Raw genomic sequence first — 17,773 nt, forward strand, 5'->3', positions numbered from 1 at the left:
TCGTTAGTGTTTCCATGCCTCGTCACACAGTTTTACCAGTCAAGACAGTCTGCTGCTGATGTGAGACAGTCTGTGAAGTATGCTGTCCCGAGGCACTGAATCCCAAGTTCTTGAACGCTTTCTCGCTCTCTGCCCACGTTTGCTGGAAACTCTTCAGAAGTTCCTCCGCCGAAGCCTCAGGTGGTACATCCAGAACAGGAACGTTCCCTCGCACCACATCCGCGTATGTCGGAGGATCACCGCGAGATGTCATGCTCTCAGAGTGAGACGTCATCTCACTTCTTGACCCAATAATCGTGTTTCCGACCTCATCAACAGTGGAGTAGTGCTCTGTAACGGATTTTGTCTCTGTGAAACCTTTGGGTTCGACCGTTTCTTCTTGCTTTTCCAGGTTCTTTTTCTCCTCTCTGAGAAATTGGTGGGCTTGCTCACCCATTTCAAACACATTCTTCAGGGCCTTGACATCAAAAGTTGGTATCTCCTCCAATGTTTTTCTCTGCGATTCAGCCTCAGTGTCCTCTGTGTCACTTTCTAGTCTTTCAGGTATAACAATAGGATCCTTCCTAATGTAGACTTTGGGCTGCGGAGACTCAAATTTATTGACGAGTTTGGACAGGTCAACTTTGGGAAGATCTTCAATCATCTTTTCATGAAGGTCTATAGAGATCTCTGTCTCATTGTCCTCTGCATCTGCTCCCAGCCGTTCTGGGATGTCGATTGGATCCCTTCGGGAATATTGGCGATTTACCTCTGCTTTCTGAGCCTCCTCAAAAAACTCACGTTTGTCTTTCACTGTCATCATGGAGTCACCATGAATCTCCACAGATGACTCCAGCATGGACGACTCCATCATGTGGGACTCCATAATGAAGCCTTGGTGGCTGGATGAGCAAGACTCTTCGATTTCACTTTGCACCTTCATCATATGCTCAGGCAAAGGCATGGGTGGGGGAGTTGCACCGTGAGAGGGCTTACCAGTTGTATCTCTCAGTTTGGCTAGCTTGTCTGAGCGACTCATGGTTGGCGAGGGTGTCGCTCTGTGAATTCTCGTAGGAGTTTCCGAGCCACGAGGTGGGGGTGTTGGGGTGGCACCTGATCTGTAGGGTGGCGGAGAAGAGGGGGTTGCTCGCAATGGAGAGTCTGTCCTCCTCGCTGTCTCAATGCAAATGTATGTGGGAGATGGAGTTCTCATTCTAAGCTCTGGAGGCATTGTCTTGAAATCTGTACTTTTAGCCTCGCTCTGCTCGTGAATGTTTTTCTCCACAACTTTTTTCTGAGTCTCCACTTTAGCTGAGCCGATGCTTATTTTAGAGATTTTCTGTGATGTTCCACTGGTAGCCTTCTTTTCCTGCACTTGTTCACTCTCAGATTTTCTCAGTACAGACAAATTTCCCTCTAAAAAAGTAAGTTTTGCTTGAGCAAGGTTCCTCACGTAGACAATGATTTCCTGTTGTTTTTGCTTATTGAACTGTGCTCGTATTAATTCTGCCTTTTCCTCAGCTCCAACCAACCAGTCAGGAATCATACTCAGCATGACCTTTACTGACTTGGCATCCATTTTTCCTGCTTTTTCTTGTATCTCCTTGATATGACTCAGTAGTTTCTGCATTTCCTCACATTTCTGAACATCAGAGGTGGTCTCAGATCCAGTCTTTACATTTTGCTCACTCTGCTCCTGGAACTCCTTCTCAAGGTCTTTAATGGCCTCCTCCGCACCTGGTGGACTCTTCACTTGCTTACTAATCTGGAACTTTCCCTTTTGCTGAACTCTCTGCTGCTGGACTGCACTTTGAGTGACCACTTTTTCTTCATGTACCACAACATGTTCCTCTTTGATAGCCTGCTGAGAACGAATGACAGTTGTCTGCCCTGACCCTTGATGATGATGAACATCCACAGACATTGGTGGTATCACATGATGTATCTCCACTGATGGTTTAGGTGCCACAGGGGGTGGTTGCTTTGTGTCCATCTTTAGTTTTTGCTTAGACATCTTCTGATGTACTTCCAACTTGGCAGTTTGCTTGACTTGTTCTTGTTGCTCAATTTTAACTACTTGCTGTGTATGACTGGTGATTTGGGAGCATGTCTGACCAGCAGAAAGCTGGGATACGTGCTGTACATTTTTTACATCCTCCACCACAGCTGTTTGCTCTTTCTGGATCAACTCTTTCTTGTCCTCCTGTTTCACCTCTTTGGGTACCTTAAAAGTCTTAACTTTAAAGCTTGGAGTGACTTTTGGGATCTTTGTAGGTTGTGAGGGAGCCTTCTTTGCTTCCTCAGTTACAGTTTCTTCTGTTATTATAGAGACATTAGACTGACAGTGGACAGACATCGTGGACTGCTGTTTTGAGTGACTGTGGGCATCATCTTGCTTGGAGATGGTAGTTTGAGAGCTTGCCTTTACATTTTCAAGTTGCTCAGCAACTGCTGGAGGTTGAGTAGATGTTGGCTGAACTTTAATCTCAGCTGTAGTCTGGGTGATAGTAGCAGAGATCTGCTTTTTATCTGAAGAAAAGTTGGAGAACTCGGTGCCTACTTTCTTACCAACTTTAGGAAAAGTAGGCTTGCTCAACTGAAAGCTTTCAGGTACTTTTTCAGGAACTTTTGTGGGTGGTTGCACTACTTTTGAGGTAATGGGTTTTGAAGGTTTTTCTTCTGTTACAGGGACTGGCTTTTTCATAGGCACTGCAATTTTAGGCACTGTGACTGGTTTCTTCTCAGGCTCTGGTTCTTTAAGCTGTACCTGTGCTACCTCTACAATTTCTGATTGCTCAAGTTTGCTCTGTGTGGTTGACTCTACCTCAGTCTTCACACCAGATACAGCCTGAAACTGCATGTCAGCAGCAGGAGATGTTGGAGTGGACCCTGTCTTGCTCTTTTCTGTTTCCTCTCTTTGCTTGCGATATCTTTCTTCTGCAAGCATCAGTGGAGTTTTGAATTTCCTTGCATAAGATTTCGACTTTGGCTCTTCGGCAGACTCAGGGGGTGGGGGAAGTTTAATTGGAGGAATAAACACTTTTTTGGGTCGAGGGGGCTCTTCAGGCTGTACTTTTGGTGCTGGTACTGGTAATACCGTGGGAGCTCCACTGTCTTTTGGAAGTGGCATCTGAGGTGCCTTTACATGTTCTGCATGCTTTTTCTCCATCCCTTTAGTTTCGATCACTGTTGTAACATGCGCTGCCTTTACGGTTTCTTTCTGCTCAACCACAGATGTTTGTGGGGGGGATGAGGGTGGTGGGGGTGGTGGTGGAGGAGCAGGAGCACTTTGTTTTTTCTGCCACTTAAATTGTGCTGCTTTGGGTGGCTCTGGTTGCTTTGGAGGCTCAGTCTTAGGCACTTTAAACATGGGTCGCCCTTTTGGCTTTCCAATACCTGGCTGGGCCACAGAGCTGAGTTCCTGTTGTGATGGGGGAGGTGGAAGCAAGTCCTGGGGAGGTGGAGGAAAGAATTCAGCCTCTGCTTCAGTGGCAGGTGGAGGTGGTGGTGGAAGGGGAAGATCACTATCCTGTCTAACAACCAATGGAGGATGAGGAGGGATGTTAGACTCTGACACTGGAGAAGGTGGAGGTGGAAGAGAGAGCTCTGACTCAGAAGGCGGTGGAGGAAAGTTTGGAGGAGGAGGAAATTGAATTTCTGGCTGGGGCTTCTTTTTGATCATCCCCTTTGGATTGAGGTTTCGGTTCAGACTTTTAACATTTTGCTCAGTTTTTAGACTCTTGATATTTTGTCCAGAGTTTAAGTTCTTCATGCTCTGCTTTTGGGTAACTGTGGTGTCCACTGTTGTCACCTCAGTTTGAACTTGTGTGACTGTCCTAATTTCTTGGGTTTGTTGGGTTTGTTTGATGGTTTCAGTTGTTTGTTTAGTCTCCCTTGTTTGGGATTCTCCAGATGCAACAGCAGCACTTTCACATCTTTTCTCAGACATTTGCTTTCCCACATTCTTTTTCTTCACGGTTATGGGATTAGGGATGTTTTGCTTCTGTTTTACGTCTTTCATGTTTATCTTCTGTGAGACTTGGGACGACTCGGCTTGGGCTTGGTTAACTGTTGTCACATGCTTAGTTGTTGAATGGAGATCTTGAGCAGAGGTATGGCTTTGATCCTTTTTGACCTCAGTTTGCTTTTGTGTGTTCTGATGTGATTCGGTATTCTGAGGCATGTTTTTTGTATCAGTCTTGGGCCCAATCGGGCACTGATGGGCCTCTGGCTGAGGAGGAACTGGGTTATGTACGGGAGCTGTACCTTTCCTGTGAGGATTTGATTTTGACTTACGACTTGACTGTTCTTTCTTCTTCATAAGACATTTAATGGTTCCCTGAACATCTCCCTTGATCACCTCCTCCTTCTCCATTTGAGTTTGCTCCTGCTCGTAAAGGGATTTAATTGATGATTTTACATCACCCTCTATACTCGCTCTTCTCTGCATATGAGGGGAGGAGCCAGGTTCCAGAAGAAGCTGAATGGTGCCCTTAACATCGCCCAGTTCACTTACTTGATGCTGGAAGGTTTTTTTCTCAGTTGATGCCTCCTGTAAACTCATCAAAGCAGTGTGGATGTCACCTTTTACAATTTCCTCCTTCTCAACCTCTTTCACTGCCTGTTTCGCCTCCTCGAGAGAACGTAAAGTACCCTTGATGTCACCTGGGACTAAGTCTTCAATTATTACTTCTGTCTTAGCACTTGATGATTTCTCAAGGGATTCCAGGGCCCCTCGGATATCTCCAGGAACAATCTCAGGCTTCTCCATTTCTTTAAGTTGGTTCTGGGCATCTTCCAGTGACTTGAGCGTGGTGTTGATGTCACCTTTGACCACATCCTCCTTCTCAACAGATCTGCTTTGATTTACTGCTTGTGTCAGTGAATCAAGGGCTGCTCTCAAGTCTCCCTTTACAATCTCTTCTTTCTGAAGATTGCTCAAAGACAGCATTGGTTCCATCATAAACACCTGCACAGTGTTGTGAACATCGCCAGGAACAATATCGTTTTCTGCCACAGTTCGTCCAATGGCCTGCTGGTTTTTCCTCAGAATCATTTTTGTAAGCTCCACATCACCTCCGATAATCTGTTCTTTAACCTTTTCCTCACTAACTGTTTCATCTGATCCCAATTGAAGTTGTCTCAGGTACTCCAGTGCACCAGACTCAATACAAGTTGAATAAAAACTCACATTACCTCTCTCTGTTTCATCAACTTGTATTTTTGAGCCTTGTCCTTTTGCACCATTGGACAACAGCATATGCAGAGTGCCACGGACATTTCCTTTAACTATATTCTCTTTCTCAAGTGAGCTTCCTTCTTCCTTGTTCAGAAGAGAATATATAGTCATCCTCACATCTCCTTTTTCATCTTCTTGAATCAAAATGCCACGTTTAGCAGACCCTTCCTGCTTAAGCAGGCTGCTGATGGCTTCTTGTATGTCTCCTTTGATGACATCTTCTTTTTCAACATTAACACCCCTTTCCTGACTAAACAGCTGTTGGACAGTTGTGTTGATATTCCCCCTCTCCTCTGCATCAATGGTGATGGCTCTCTCACTTGTCTCGCACCTGTTGAGCAGGTTCATCATGATGTTATTCAGGTCTCCCCGAAGAACCTCCTCTCTCTGGATCTCTGGAGTCTTCTGATTCAGTAGATTGTACTTGGCCATCCTAACGTCACCAATCTCATCTGCTTCTATAAGAATGCCTTTAGAGTCAACCATTTTCTGACTGTAAAGTTCCTCTAAGGTTCCCTTGATGCTCTTACCAATGATTTCCGTCTTTTCCAAACTGCTCTCATTAAACTCGGTTAGAGGTGTGGTTTCAAAAAGCCATGTTGTGGTCTTGACATCAGCTTTGGGAATCTCTTCACGGGAAACCACACTTTCTGTCCCATCACTTTCCTTGATTTGATCAAGAGGTTCTTTTTCAAAGAGCCACACTGACTGCTTAACATCACCCTTCACCACTTCCTGTTGGGTTACTTTCTCCATTTCATTGTATTCTGAACCTTCTCCTCGGATATTGTCAATTGTACGAGTTTCAAACATCCATGTAGCACTTCGTACGTCCCCTTTTTGTATCTCACTTACACTAACAGTTCTGACATACTTTTGAGACATGTCATCACTTTCAAAGCGCTGCTTGTTTGTTTTAACATCTCCGCCCTGGATATCTGCAACTGTCTTGATGGTGACTTTCATATCTTCAGCAATTTCATCGAGAGGTTGGGTTTCAAACTTCCACCTGGCTGTGCTGACATCTGCTTTCTGTATATCTTCCTGTGTAACAGCTTTAATCACATAAACCTCATCTGTGTCTCTTATTGAGTCCAATGGCTTTGTTTCAAACATCCATCTTGCCCCAATCACATCACCTCTCAGAATTTCCTCCTTGGTGACTGTAGTCACTTCATGAAAGTGTCCCTCCTTGTCTCGAATAGCATAAAGTGGTTGGGTCTCAAACATCATGGTGTAGTTCTTCACATCTCCTCTTTCAATCTCCTCTCGAATAATGCTCTGAAGCTTGTTTATTTCTGTCTCTGAAGAATCTTCCTGAATTTTATCTAGGGAAAATGTCTCAAAAATGAAACGTCCTTTGTCAACGTTACCTCCTTGAACATCTGTCACAGTACGCACCATTGATTCTTCCGTGTTCTCCTTGATGGAATCAATAGGCTGGTTTTCAAACATCCAGGTGCAGTTTACAACATTTCCTTTCTGGATGTCTTCATCCTGACGATGCTTAATTTTTTGCAGAATCTCCTCAGAAGAAGAGCTCATAATATCAGATGACTGATTCTCAAATATGTATTTCATCCTTGATACATCTCCAGATTCAATATCTATTTGTGTCACTCGTTTGAAGTTGCCATAATCCTCACTTGCTTGGATATTCTCCAAGTTCTCTGTCTCAAACATAAAACGAGCAAGGCGTACGTCTTTGCCTTGGATATCATCTTGCTTCACTGTGCAGGTTTTTAAGATAGTCTCAGACTCATCTTTGATACTATCAAGGGTCTGGGTCTCAAAAAGCCAGGTGCAGGTTTTAACGTCACCTTTCTGGACCTCTGTGCTATCTTCAGACTTTGCCTCTGCTTTTTCATACAGCACATCCATTGGTTGAGTCTCAAACAACCATCTGCATGTCTTAACATCACCCTTTTGTATCTCAATGGTCTCATTTTTCATATTGTCTGCTTCTTCCGCATTGCTGAAATATTTGATCCCATCAAGAGGCTGAGTTTCGAATAGCCACTTGGCTGTTTTGACATCACCTGCTTCAACCTCTTGTTTGGAAATTCCTTTGATGAGCTGAAATTTACTTATGCTCTCGTCAAACTGATCGATGGGTCGGGTTTCAAACATCCATTTGCAGCTTCGGACGTCACCCTTGACAACTTCTTCCCGGTGTACAGTTTTGACCTCATGGTAGTGCCCTGAGCTGTCCTGCATGGCGTACAAGGGTGTGGACTCAAACAGAACTTTGTTTGATTTGACTGATCCACTGGTGACACCTTCCACTGCTATTTTCTGTGTGTCTGTGCACTTGCTCAGATCCATGGTCTCAAAAATCTCCTTGTAGTTGGTGACATCGCCCTTGTCCAGCTCTTGCAGCCTTACAGTCCGTGAGACTTCCTTTTTGTCCTCTCTGATTTGTTCAAGAGGTTTACTTTCAAATAACCACTTCTGATGTCTCACATCTCCTTTCTCTTCTTCTGAGGCAACAACCTTTTGCAGTTTTCCAACTTCGGGCAACTCTTTCAGGTTTTCCATTGGCACTGTCTCAAACAGATGTCTGGTTGAAGTTACATCTCCTCCCAAGATGTCCTCTGGTTCGGAAGGCCTTGCATTTGTGTTGTCTTTTAATGAATCCATAGGTTGTGTCTCAAAAGTCAGGCAGTGTCTCCGAACATCTGCTCCAATGATCTCCTCTCTTTGAGTTTTAGTGCTTTCCCATTCCTCATCTTTGATTTGATCAAGGGTTTTTGTCTCAAAGAGCCACCTGCCCCGATTCACGCCACCTTGAATATCCTCTTCCATGGAGACGCCACAAATAAGCTTAACTTTAGTTGGGTCCTTATTAATCATATCTAAAGGCTGGGTTTCAAAGAGCCACCGTGATGTTTTCACGTCGCCTTTCTCTGTCTCCTCGCGCCGCACAGTTGTAATCTGTAGCATTTCACCAGAGTCACCCCTAATGACACACATGGGATGGGTCTCAAACATTTTGGTTGTTGTTTTGACTTCTCCCTTGACCTCTTCCAGCTCTGACTTTAGTTGTAGGAAGTGTGATTCATCTATTGTCTCAGTGTGGCCAAGAGAATCAAGATGCTGAGTTTCAAACAGGTATCTAGCAGTTTTTACATCCCCCCCTGTAATATCTTTGGTATACATGCTGTGCTCGTCTTGGTCTTCTAGATAGATCTTATTCATGGTGTCCAGAGGCTGGGTCTCAAAAAGCCAGGTTGCAGTTTGGACATCTCCTCTTGCTAGTTCTTTTAGTTTCCCACTGTGATCTGTTGAGTCGGGTGTTTCTGTACCCAGGGCATCAATGGGCTTTGTTTCGAACATCCATGTTGTGTATTTCACATCTTTCCCAGCAATGATTTCCTGTTGGGCAATGTTCCTGCTTTCATTCTCATCTGGTGTGTCATCTTTGATGGCATCAAGTGGCTTATTCTCAAACATCCAGCGCATAGACTGCACTTCCCCTTTCAGAATCTCATCCCATTCCAGATACTCTCGTTCTGGGCTCATGCACTTCCCTGGACTGCTGCCACTGTTCTCAAACACGTACCGTGCCTGCTGTATGTCACTGCTCATTTCCTCATCGCTGTCCATGTGAGAGTGCTCCATTTCCGTGATGAAGTCTCGCTCCAAGTTTTTGCGCACCTCTGGATGAATATGTTTGTACAAACGCTTCAGCTCGTAGAGGTTTCTCTGCTTAAAGTACTGATCCTTGGTGACTGGGTACTTTTGGGAAGCACCGGGCACCACTTGATCAGCAGGCTGGGGAGAGGAACAGCGCCCTGGGATCTCTGTAGGTATCTGAAGGAGATCGGTGGCAGGGGGTGGCAGGGGGAAGTGCTCAGTGGTGGTGTCATAATTGGCACTGGCTGAGGCAGAGCAGGTAGAGGAGGTCTCTTTCATGTTTTTTGTAACAGACTCATAACTACCTTCTGTTGTCATTTTTGATGATGTATTAGCTGGTGCCCATTGAAACTGGCTGTAATCAAGGTCAATCTTTGTGAGGGGAAAAAAGATAACAACTGTTATAGTCAAAAGACAGTGACTGAATAAACTATATATTTTAAGAACAAATTACACTTTTAATAACAGTGATCTTTTAATGTATTGATGGGTTTAAAGATATACACTAAGTGGGCAACAGAAGCTTTTATAGCATCCCATTCTAAACCCACCCTAAACACCCTTTTCATAATATCACAGTTAATAGTGAGGCATGATTTAGAGGGTAAGAGCACCAGGCCCTCGATGACAGAGTTCGGGGTTCAAAACACAAGTTTCACAAACTGCCACTGTTCTCTACTCTCTACTACTCCCCTAACTACTCCCTGGGCAATACTACCTCCCTAATCTAAGAGATGTTTTCCAATGCTTTTAGTGTCCATTTAGTGTATATGATCTAGCAAGGCCCCAAAGAACAAAAAATAAGAAGATAAGAATAAGAAGCAGAAACCAATTTGCAAACAGCTTACCTCATAATACCTTGTATGTCAAAGATTTTAGTCTAACTTTTACAATAAATCACAAAGTATTATAAGTATCATAAGTATTATCATTATCAAAGTGGATTTTTCAGGTCCAAAAGCTACACATGTTTAATGGAACACAAATAAGACAAATAGGACATAGCTAGATTTTGATTTATGCAAAATGGAGATGGGAGAATGTCGTACTAATGATATTTGAAATATTTATTTGAAAAAATAAACAAATATATAAACACCTGATCATTTGTCACTGCGTGATCATAAACCTTCATTACCTTAATGTGCTTGCTTGGAGTGGCTTCTTCTATACTTTTTTCATGCTGCTGTTTCAGAACTTGGGTGGAAACTTTAGGCAGCTCCTGACCTCCAATGACGACCACTGAGAAGAACAGGATAAATGAGAATAGAGCTACAGTACTATATTTGCTTAATTGCACATTATACTGGACATGTAAGCTACAGTACATGCCCAGCCAACATGCTTATTTGGGACACACATAAGTGAAATATGGGCCAGGTATGTTCTGTGTGGGTATGGGTTCTAAGTGTGTTTGTACATGTGTTTTTTTTTTTTTTTTGAGTCCCATTATTACAGCCCACCTATGTAAATCTTAGATGGCTCCTATCTAGACTGCATGTGCAGTGTATAGTTCAGATGGGGCCCATGTTTAACCCCTCTTGGTCCTATAACTGATCCTGATGCAGCCTTCACTGACGTCCAGAGGTGGGACCAACATTGTATCTGTGGATAAAACTTTTGGTCTACCCATACAGGCCCCACATAAGCATGGTATCTGTGTAATCACCTAATGTAGTGTTAAAACTTACCGTTTTCATCAAAGTGGTTCCCAAAGCTGGATGCAACTTCCTGTTGAATTTTGTGATCCTGTGCAAATCATACACATCATATTAGAATTACATAGTACATGATGCAGACAGTCTTTTCCAATAATTATGGAAAAGAAAGGGGTTTGTTTTATGTTTTTTTTTTTTCATTTTTCAATCATATTCAAACTGAACCATGAGGTTCAAACCACATTACAAACACAACCGTGACATTTGTCTATCATTACACCTATATCAGTAATTATTTATAAAATATAATTATATTAATTTTATGTTTTGTATTTATAAGTAGTATTTTGTGCTTCTGTGTACCTGTGTGCTGTGACTTTCTCTCACGCTGCTTCTCACACTCATTTCAGATGAGCTTGCCACTTCCTGTAAACAGATTAATTAAACACTGTTAAACAAACGCATATATACATACACAGCATTATACTTTCTAAAAGCGCAGAGACAGCTAGCAGGGTTATTCTCTGTTCACACTGGGAGGCAACAAGTCTCTCACATCTCTCCTATTTTGTCTCTTGTGGGTGTTTTCGAGGCTGCTAGCTTTCTAGCTTTATCACAGGTTGGTGTTTATTATCAGACTGTTTAACATGGTTGCAAGACTTTTTCCCCTGCATACAGGACCAGTAAACTTCCTAATCAATGTTTTTCTTTATTTCTTGCTTAATTTTGTTTTCTAGTTTCTACATTGTAGATTAATACTAAAGAAAATGATCACAAAACTATTAAGGGACACATATAGTATTGCATATTAAAGAAAAAAGTGTTTATCCTGCACAATCCCCTAATCTAAATGCAACTGAGATGGTGATTTTAGGTGATTTGAGCTGGAGCTTCACAGCGTGAAGAAAATGTAGCAACATGACTCAAAGTGTGCAAAGCTAAATATTTTTATTCTTAGAAGAATCTAAAGTATAAATGCCTTCAATATTACCTTTACAATGTAAAAAAAAGTCATAAAAAGAAAGAAAACACATTAAAGGAGAAGAGGTGCATCCAAACATTTGACTGGTGCTGTATGTGCAAAGATGTATTATATGGGGTTTGAGTGGTGCAGTGGACTAAGCTGCTTGCAGCAGCCGGAGTCCGAGAGAGGTAGGTGGGGCTCTTAGTGTGATGTTGGTCAGCACAGATGTTTGTTGGCAGATTGTCACACTTCCTAGACCCATTTCTTCCACCATGGACTACACTACCTAGAATTCACCTCCCTCTCGCACCACAGTCACATGCTCCTCTTTAACCAACTTTACACTTTTTGGCACTTTACTCTGAGCCTGCTGGTTACCTAGTGATGCTGCAGTTGGAAAAGAGGCACTGGCACATGTATTGTAGGAGGCATGTGCTAGCCTTCAAATTGGGAAAAAAAGGGGATCATTAAATACAGGAGCTATTTGTCTATTTGGTTTATTATGTTTGTTTTAATGTGTTATAATTCGTTTGTATAAAGTTAAGAAAACCTTAACGATCCTAGCGATTGTTGCTGTTGCCAAATAGCAGCTACAAATCACACACCCCCTAGGAAATAGCTGACGGCTTTTCACTCTATCAATTACTAGTGTGAATACAGGGTTAGTGTGTGTGCGTGTGTTAGCCCGTTACCTGTCTCTGCTGATAATGGTACTGTGTGACGGTGCTTTGGGAAGAGGAAGAGCTGACTTTCTGACTCTCAAACTGTTTCTTCACACTGGCCAGACCACCTGGCAACGAGCACGCCTCAGAGTCCTCCATGACCTACACACACACACACACACACACACACACACACACAAATACATATATAGACACATTACTGAAAGTGCTGCTGCTCAATGTGACCTGCAGGAGGCGTCACAATGTAGAAAAACAAAAAGAGCCCTTGCTCTCTCTCTCTCTCTCTCTCTCTCTCTCTCCCTCTCTCAGATTAGTTCACACAGTGATTAATATTAATCAGGAAGTGAGAGAGTAACCCATGAAAACGGAAACCTCTCGCTTCTCTCCTCTCTCTGGAAGTAGATAGTAAGTGGATATTGTGTGTGTGTGTGTGTGTGTGTGTGTGGACAGTCCAGGCAGAATATTATGACCACCTCCTTGTTGCAGTCCAGTACAATAGGAGCAGTTTGTAGTTCTATACAGATTTTAGTCCTGTATCTGTTTCTCTGCATACTTTTTAACTCTGTTCTTCAATGATCAGGAAAACACAGGAGAGATCACCACAGAACAGCTATTATTTGGGTGGTGGGTCATTCTCAGCACGGCAGTACAGTAACACTGTCACACTGGTTGTGTGTTTATAGTGTGTGTGGTGCTGGTTTGAGTGGATCTGACACAACAGTGCTGCTGGAGTTTTTAAACACTGCGTCCACCCATTGACCACTTTATTAGACTACTGAGTATGTAACGTGGTAGCTAACCTGAATGTGTATTTGTTTTTTTAGGGGAATTATTTGTAGAGAGACCAAAGCGCAGAGTTGAACAGAACTGGTGCTGATAACGCCAAGGTCGCGGGTTCGATCCCCGTACGGGCCAAAAATTCTTCTCTATGTTTTTTGTCTGTATTGTGTTGTTTGTCTGTATGGTGTTGTATTGTCTGTCTGCACTTTTGTACTGTTGCACTATTGTTCTGTCTACACTGTGTTTATGTGCACCATGGTCCTTGGAGGAACGTTGTTTCGTTTCACTGTGTACTCTGTATATAGCTGAAATGACAATAAAAAACACTTTGACTTTGACTTTTGAAACAGAAACAAACTAAATATCTGAAGGCAACCACAAAAAATGCTGATGGAACTAAGAAGAACGAAGTCACTTAGAAACAAAGGATATCAAAAAATGAAACAGAAACTGAAAACTTGCTTTACAGGTGGATTAAAACCCCAACCTCTGGTTCCAAAACAAATTAAATACCACAGAGTAAAGGAAAATCAAGCCTGGGCTTAGAGGGAAAATAATTTATTTCCCTTTTCACTTTTTATAGCAAAGGATTTGTGTCACAGAAACCTTAAGAAGGAGCCTCAAAGAGTTAGAACTGGGATACACAATAGGTAATAGAAAAGTAATTTGGGTGTAGTTGTTCTGGGTTTCCCTCTTGTGGCTGGGGGTGGCATAGCAGGTTGCCCAGCCACAGTCTGCACCTTTACATGAGATTCCTAGCTGCTCCACTTTGTAAATGTAAAATTAGACAGAAGCTCATCTGTTGCTGCTTGCACAGTTTGTGCTGGTCATTTTCAAATCCTTCAACAGTTCAACAACTAAAACGACGCAGCTGTCTGAATATTTCTGGGTGGTGGACTATTCTCAAACCAGCAGTGACACTGAGGAGTTATGATCAAATACATAACATTGCACTGCAAAGAAAAACATGTATCTCTATTTTTTGTAGATTTTTAGTTTACTTTAGTTTACATTATTTGAACACAGCAGCTGACCCTCACATTGTGCCCTAAAGTTTACTTGGATTAAATTGTTTTTACACAGACAGCTACTAAACCTGGATCTTTAATAAATACAGCTCAGGAAAAAAATTAAGAGACCACTTCAGTTTCTGAATCGGTTTCTCTGATTTAGCTATTTATAGGTATATGTTTGAGTAAAATGAACATTGTTGTTTTATTATATAAACTATGGACATAATTTCTTCCAGATTCCAAATAAAAATATTGTCACTTAGAGCATTTATTCGCAGAAAGTTCATATTCATAAATGTTTTAATCACAGTTTCATGCATTTTGGCATGTTCTCCTCCACCAGTCTTACACACTGCTTTTGGATAACTTTATGTCACTCCTGCTTGCACAGTTTGTGCTGGTCATTTTCAAATCCTTCAACAGTTCAACAACTAAAACGACGCAGCTGTCTGAATATTTCTGGGTGGTGGACTATTCTCAAACCAGCAGTGACACTGAGGAGTTTAAAACTCCCAGCAGCACTGCTGTGTCCAGTTTATTAATAGCACCATGTCAGTGTCAATGCAGTGTTGAGAATGAACCACCACCTAAATAATAGATGCAGAAGAACAGAAGGACTACAATCTGTAGTTATAGAACTACAGAGTGTCCTCTATAAACAGTGCAGAAGATAAGATGTACAGTAAGAGTAGAAACAAGGACGTAGTTATTATATTATGACTGGACTATGTGTGCATGAGTATGTACTTTAAAATATGAACTTACCACACTAGCAGGGCTTTTCTCCTCCTTGCTGACGGCCGCCTGGTACAGGGCTAGTCTCTGTTTGAGAGGAACTGTCTCGGTTTCACCTTCAAGATTTCCTTGTAGGTCCCCTGGAACACCTGTGCTGCCTGCCACTGAAATACAGACAGAAAAGTTTGTTGTTTGGCAGTTTTCAAATGTGATAGTACTGCAGTTCTCTAATCTTCACATGCGGATGTTGTCTGGATGCAATACGTGCAAAAATAAAGATGATACAAAGGACTGTTAAAATGATGCCTTTTAGGAATCATTTTTTGTTCCATATAAAAAAAACATTTGTATAATAAAAGTAAAAAGAGTATGATGAACCGTTAAATTATGGATGTCCTTATCTAATCCAGAGGATATTTCGAGGCCTAATGCAGTTTATGTTTTAGCGTGGCTCACTCTGGTATTTTCAAGGCACTATTATTAGATATTCTTTTTTATGTGAATCATTCTTTGAGAAACCAAAGATACTTAACTTATCTTAACTTAACTTAATTAAGTTCTGCTTGTTAGTTTTTACCAAAGTGTTCTATCAGAGCTCCCACTGGTGCCCTCTAGGCACCTTTAACTGATACTATTTTAGATTGCAAATGTGAGGAGCATCTCATAAGGTAACAAAACAATTTAGAATCTGCACTGTAGGAGCTGTTTGTTCTGTGAAACATGATGACTTTTGAATGATGTTTCTGCCCATTCCACCAAAACCATCTTGCTATATCTTAAATCTTACTTTAGTTTTTAAAAATGAAACACACAAAAAGTTACATTTTACGAGTGGAACTGCTGACTGCCATGCCATGGTTTTAAACCAGCATTAAAGAGCCACTAAACCCTTTTTTCTTTTCATTATTAGATTAAATGTGTTTATTTAAAGTAATGAAACATATCAGTCCTGCTTAAACATTATAAACATTTCCTAAACTTTAAAAAACGCTTTTACTGTGGTCATTTACGGATTTCCGTGGATGATGTGTCCGTGTACTTTGGTAAGCAGACACATCACAATATGTAGATCAGTCAATCAATAATACCGCTCCCTTGCTGACGTTCAGCCATCTGCTTCTCACCACTATCAGAGGCACACTGCTGTTTCTGCAGCTTAGCCAATCAGCTCTCCTCTCTGTCCTGTCTCTAAACCCATAGATCACCCAGTGCCCCTCCCAAACTTCCCCCACCCATTTTTGTTCCCCTTTAAACATTGCATTTAAACCTGACAGGAGTAGATTAATGCACACACATTATAGAATAACAAATCATAACATTAAGCATTCTCCACATTATAAATGACTTATTTCACAACAGTCGTTAACAAAAAAACAAAAGATATCAGTTGAGAGTGTGTAAAACTGTACACACAAACACACATAAAGTGAGTGGACTGCAATGTTTTAAAGAAACTGGGAGCTGAATGGTCAGGGAGGTTAGTCTGCAGTATTATAAAATATTAAACACACTATAAAATGATAAAAAAAAATGAAGTTAGCTACTAAATTACAAATCAGTACAGAATATCGCATTATATAAACTATTACTAAAAGAAAGAGATTCTGCTTCAATATCTAAACTGTACTGTGGCAGCATGATCAAATACATAACATTGCACTGCAAAGAAAAACATGTATCTCTATTTTTTGTAGATTTTTAGTTTACTTTAGTTTACATTATTTGAACACAGCAGCTGACCCTCACATTGTGCCCTAAAGTTTACTTGGATTAAATTGTTTTTACACAGACAGCTACTAAACCTGGATCTTTAATAAATACAGCTCAGGAAAAAAATTAAGAGACCACTTCAGTTTCTGAATCGGTTTCTCTGATTTAGCTATTTATAGGTATATGTTTGAGTAAAATGAACATTGTTGTTTTATTATATAAACTATGGACATAATTTCTTCCAGATTCCAAATAAAAATATTGTCACTTAGAGCATTTATTCGCAGAAAGTTCATATTCATAAATGTTTTAATCACAGTTTCATGCATTTTGGCATGTTCTCCTCCACCAGTCTTACACACTGCTTTTGGATAACTTTATGTCACTCCTGGTGCAAACATTCAAGCAGTTCAGCTTGGTTTGATGGCTTCTGATCATTTTTTTTCAGATTTGTACATGTTTTTTGTGGACAGAGAGGGTTAGTGAATAGCAGCATGACATCAGTAAAATCAAAGCTGGCTGGTATCTCATCTATCCTGGTTCACAGCCAGCTGGTTCTTTGACCTCTGTAGCTTCACTTATTATTATATAAGCTGCTGTTATATTATTTTTGAATTCTATCAAATGACACACACACACACACACACACACAATTTTAAATCCCCCACACAGCAGCAATCAGCTGACCCATAACTGGCCCAATGATAATATTTTATTAGACCATGTGCAGCACTTAAAAACAGCGTATTCAGATATCCATCCTGACAGCATGAATAATGACCCATGATCTCTCTCTCTCTTTCTCTCACTCACTCACTCACTCACTCACTCTCTCCACCTACAGATCTGTAGGCTTAGTGAAGTGTGAGGTATGCTGCTATAATATGTGTGAGCTGGTTCTGTCAGTCATCTCCTCTGTCTTCCACCATCACCAGGACTATTATTCAGAACACGCATATCATCACCAACACATCGACTTTAGCTCAACCTTCAGCTTTTAAATGTCAAAACTGTTATTGTCAAAGCAGATCTGTCTATTATATGTTATCTAGCAGAGCTCCCACTGGCGCCCTCTAGGAACTTTTAACTGATATTATTCTAGCTCACAACAGTAAAGAGCATCTCTTGGAAAGCTGAGCTCAGTTTCACTGGCCACAACCAGGCCTGATTACTGCCAGACCTGTATAATCAAGAAATCCCTTAAATAGAACCTGTCTGACAACATGAAGCAGCTATGAGATCTCAAAAAGCAACACATTGTGTCACAATCTGAAGAAATTCAAAAACAGATGAGAAAACAAAGTCATTGATCATCTATCAGTCTGGAAAAGGTTACAAGGTCATTTCTTAGGCTTTGCGACTCAAGCAGATCACAG

General features: G+C 41.4%; 1 protein-coding gene across 2 annotated transcripts in view; it reads right to left on the reverse strand.

Annotated features, from left to right (window-relative positions):
- Window positions 1–17,773, reverse strand: part of xirp2a (xin actin binding repeat containing 2a) — a 52,132-nt gene that overhangs the window by 1,629 nt on the left and 32,730 nt on the right. For both annotated transcript variants that reach the window (XM_007248857.4, XM_007248858.4), the window contains 6 exons: window positions 14,718–14,851; window positions 12,169–12,300; window positions 10,876–10,938; window positions 10,546–10,603; window positions 9,993–10,096; window positions 37–9,226 (listed from right to left, as the gene is read on the reverse strand). In XM_007248857.4, the coding sequence (XP_007248919.3) occupies window positions 37–9,226; window positions 9,993–10,096; window positions 10,546–10,603; window positions 10,876–10,938; window positions 12,169–12,300; window positions 14,718–14,851 (9,681 nt within the window). The remainder of the gene's footprint in view (window positions 1–36; window positions 9,227–9,992; window positions 10,097–10,545; window positions 10,604–10,875; window positions 10,939–12,168; window positions 12,301–14,717; window positions 14,852–17,773) is intronic.

This window comes from Astyanax mexicanus, chromosome 5, assembly GCF_023375975.1.
Source record: "Astyanax mexicanus isolate ESR-SI-001 chromosome 5, AstMex3_surface, whole genome shotgun sequence".
Taxonomy (NCBI): Eukaryota; Metazoa; Chordata; class Actinopteri; order Characiformes; family Acestrorhamphidae; genus Astyanax; species Astyanax mexicanus.